This window comes from Lycorma delicatula, chromosome 7, assembly GCF_047948215.1.
Source record: "Lycorma delicatula isolate Av1 chromosome 7, ASM4794821v1, whole genome shotgun sequence".
In the NCBI taxonomy this organism is placed as follows: Eukaryota; Metazoa; Arthropoda; class Insecta; order Hemiptera; family Fulgoridae; genus Lycorma; species Lycorma delicatula.
Window position 1 is genome coordinate 91,440,249 of NC_134461.1, and position 4,554 is coordinate 91,444,802.

At 29.6% G+C, this 4,554-nt stretch overlaps 1 protein-coding gene across 1 annotated transcript; it reads left to right on the forward strand.

Moving 5' to 3' along the window:
• Positions 1–2,191: 2,191 nt before the first annotated feature.
• Positions 2,192–2,704, forward strand: LOC142328332 (uncharacterized). Its single transcript, XM_075372037.1, has one exon. It carries the CDS (start codon positions 2,192–2,194, stop codon positions 2,702–2,704), a length of 513 nt encoding a protein of 170 aa, XP_075228152.1.
• Positions 2,705–4,554: the final 1,850 nt, after the last annotated feature.

Genomic DNA, 4,554 nt, shown 5'->3' on the forward strand with positions numbered 1-4,554 from the left:
GTTTCTGTTTTTGCATCCAGATTACTGCAAAAAATTGAATATTATCATTTATATTTTTATGCTACAAGAGTTTTTGATGATTTTTAACGTTTACTTTCAATTTTTATTTTTTTGGTTCTATGTCTTTAATTTTATTATCCGAGAAGGGAGCCTTTTGCACAGCCTATTAGATGTTTTATATACTTTCTTTATTCTGTTATTTTAACTTTTATATTTAAAAGACTTCGTCTGCGATATTACTTTTGAGTTTTATTTCACCTTTTTGACTTCATTGTTTTAATAAATTTTTATTATATGATTAATATTAATTTTACACCTTATAAGTTTTATTATTTTGGAATTATTTTACCCTTTTACTAATAAAAATTCCGGCGATGATAATCCTCAGGCGTTTTTCGCCCCCCCGCCACCAAAAAAAAACTTTTATAAAATGATATTATATATATATTTATCTGATCCCTGTAGGGAAGAAACCTTCCTTATGACGATTCTGGTCGCCATTTAATTTTACTTTTTAAATATTTTTTTATCTATTTTAATAATGATAAAAATAGATAACGCAGACAAACAAAGTCAACATTCCAACTTGTAGAATAATAATGAACCACGCTTCTGACCTGCCCCGCTCAAATTTTTCCGACTTTAAATTGAGCGTAACTCAAGAACAGTTCAACGTATTTTCATAAAACTTTCACATGCACAACCTCAGATACACTGCTACTTCCTGATCCAGGTAGGAGAAGACACCCACCTTGTGATGATCCCGTTCGCTACACCACCCCCTCTTTTCCTAGCTGTGATGGGCTTTACCGGAGGTCGTCTTTTAGACATTCTAAACTTGATAACACAATACAGTCATCAGTTTGGCCTCTATCAGGATGCCACCGATGCAAATACTTTCGCAGACATTTCCATCAATGTATTTACATAATATAATATCGCCTTCGTATGCCCTCTTCCAGCCATGATCACCTACCATAACTTACAACCCTCAACTATCAAATTAATAGAACCGCGATCCCCTCGCTATTCTGAAGGTTTCACACAAAATTCTCCCTGTATATATCTTAATTAGATTTTTAATAATAGTAAAATAATACTATCGTAATGCAAATAATTTTATAATACTATCGTAGTGAATAATACTATAATAACGATTTGAGTAAAAATACTGTTCTCATACCATTAAAACAAGCGTTGATCGCAACAATGACAATTTTGTCCTACCATTCAATTTCTTTAAAGTCCTCTTGGATAATCTTAAAAATCAAGAAAGAGATGTAAAAGTTAATTAAACCTCTAATAAAAACATACCTTATCTGTCTCTGCTCTAGTCCGCTTTCGAGAGCGAGGTCAATGCCAACAGTCTCTCTTAGCGCAGCTCTATCACACATATATTTATGTATACAAATAGAATAATTTTGGTTATACAATAAATTATATAAGCTTGATTATATTATATAATATGTGTATTATTTAGTAATAATAATAATAATTTTAAATATGTTTAAAAATTATGTACACTGTCATATTTTTGACATTCAATATTATATTTATTCGATCCATTGAATGGTATTCGAATTAAAGTAGTACATGTTGTGTTTCTGTTTTACTTTTCCGATGTTGATATTACAATCTCTTTTTTCTTTTAGAAATTAAATGACATAATGAAGGATGTCATGTTAACTACACAAATTTAGGTTTTTTTTTTAATTCGTTATCCTTTCTTATTTTAAGTTAGTATGGAAAGGCATGGTGCTTGTTTTCTTGAGCTAGCTAGCCTACCTTGTTGTCTTTTAAGCTAAATTCTACTGTCAGATTAACGTAATACTACATCTTGTTTATCGACTTATGTTTTTCTCTCTTTTGCTATCTTCTTGTCAATGTCGTAATAATGATAATAATGATTGATATTAATTTACACCTACAATTATACATATAGTAACTCACATACGTTTCTTGGATCGGTTATAAAATACACATTTTTTTTTTATAAAAAGATTATTTTTTTAAAAATTAATAATGAATAAATAAAAAGTATTTTTAATTATTACAATATATAATTTCCTTGACAACAAAAAATATCAAACAGAATAGTAAATTTAAAAAAAAAATTATCATTTAAAATTCATCTATCAGTAATTCTAAAATTTTTATTATTTTTTTCGAGGTAAATAAATAAAAAGTCAAAATGTTTCCGTACGATTTAACTAAGATGAATCCAAACAAACTGTTAATCGAAAATTACGATTACAATAGAACGTTAGCAAAAGCTTTAATAGAATTATATCCTTTAGATGACCGAAACAAAATTGATAAATGGATTCAAAGGCTGGAAGAGATGAATCATACACCGGAACAGTTATTATATCGAAGTCATTACATGTGGTTTATTCTATTAGTTATGCAAAAAGGACAAATAACGCCACCTTTTAATAGAGACCCACCGATGGGTCAGTTGAAACCTCTCCACGAAGTTTTACCGATAGAAATATATGAAGATATCATTAATAGTGCTACTTCACAACAAATGAACCAAAGTTGGATAGATAAATTAGCTGCTGAAGGTAAAACACCTGAAGATGAATCAAAAAGGGGTTTATTTCCTTGTAACTTTTTTGAAAATCAGCCGGTTCCTGCTGAGGGTGCATTTTGTTATGCTGTGGTGTTTAGTGATTTTAATACATCACCAGATGCTATATAAAAATTAAAAACATTTCTATAAAAGATAGTAATGAATAAAAATAAACGCAAAGAAATATTAGTAAGTCTGGTTATTATTTGTTTAATTGTGTATTTTGTTATATTTGTCTTTGTCTTTTTATGTTATTGTGTTTTGTTATTTGGTTTACTGTTCCTGTAATAGTCGTGAAAATTGTTTATTAAAGATTTATTTTTTACTATGTAATAATTACTATTAGTTTTAATATTAATTTATCAATAAAACAGAATAAACATTTGAAACATATCTTACACTTTTTATTGTCATTTTACTCATACATATAAGTAAAAAAGAAATTTACATTATTCCGGTTGAATTTCCAATTTCATTATTAAAATCTTTCATATAATATAACACTAAAAAAAAAGAAACAACGGGCCTACACGGCCCGCCGCGAAAATGTTACATGGTTTATGTTTCATTACATATGATTTTAAATGTTTTTGCCAATTGTAACTAAAGTTCTTAAATTTAGCATATTAACAACAACACAACAAAAATTTTACAAGCTTTTGAAAGCTTCAAAATGCTGAACATTTTTAAGTGTTTCTTGAGTTGTGATTTTTACTAAAGCTCTAAACTCAATGTTTTCCTTTTCATCCCTAAAACACAAATATAATTTTAGATAAATAGTTCGTATCAAGGAAAACAAATCGTTCGAACGAATGAGTCGTTAGTGCGCTTTATTCAAAATAAAAATGTGAGAACATGAAGGAAACAAACATATCATCCTTTTCACTTCCTTGTACGAAGTAAAGGAAGTATTGTAATAATGAAAAATTTCAGATTTCAACGAAAATATCCATTTTGACTATCCCTGAATCCATATTTTCGGTGTGACATCTGTACGTAGGAACTTAATGTACGTATGTATCTCGCATAACCGTAGAATTACAAAACAACAATTACGGTTAAACAATTAACCGTAGAATATTGAAATTTTTGATGTAGGACTGTTGTAACATCTAGTTGTGTATCTCCCCTTTTGATTGCATTCGGCTGGACCAAAAGTGTCCAAAAAAGCCCAAAATCAAAAAAATATCGATTTTGGACTTTTTATTATTTGCAGTAATAAGCCCTCATTGTTATGTTTTTAACAGTATATAATATGTGGTACTTATTTTCTTTGGTTCCAGAGTTATAGCCGAATAAAATTTTAATTAATGAAATATTTGGATATTACAAAGGGAAGGCACATCGGTTCGAATCCGACTTCATTTTTTTTTTAATTTAAATATATTGATGTGTTAATTATTAAACTCTGATTGAAAAACATTATGAAAAAAATCAGTTGTTGTTTGTGATATAAAATTCTATGTACTTTTCATTTTATTCAAAAAATTTTACAGAGGTGTAATTATTAATAAATCAATATACAGGGTTTCCCATATAAAACGCAACCCATCAATCACTCACCCATGAAATTTCAAAAGTCAAGCGTACTCCCCTACTTGTTACTGAAATGGAGTCGTCCAACATCTGAACATCGCGACGACGCAGTAGAACACTACCGATAGTAACAACAATGCAATCATAACGTTCAGTGTATTGCTAGAGACAGTTGCAGTGAGACAGAGTTGCAGTGGAAGATTTGTTTCGCCATAAGTGCCCAGATAAACCAGCTCCTAACAAAACATCAGTATTAAAGTTAGTTGCAAAATTTAGAGAGACCGGTTCTGTTAATAACAAGGAATACAAAAGATCTGCGTCAGTGTTGAATACATATAGAGTCACTGAAATCAAAGACCGATTACTCGCCTCGCCAAATAAATCGATCAGACTTTTGTCTGCTGAAATTAATTTGTCTAAATCAACTGTTCATCGGGCGACCA

What these genes read in the sequence shown, in the direction of transcription:
- LOC142328332 (XM_075372037.1), top strand. Translation starts at nt 2,192, where the DNA reads ATGTTTCCGTACGATTTAACTAAGATGAATCCAAACAAACTGTTAATC.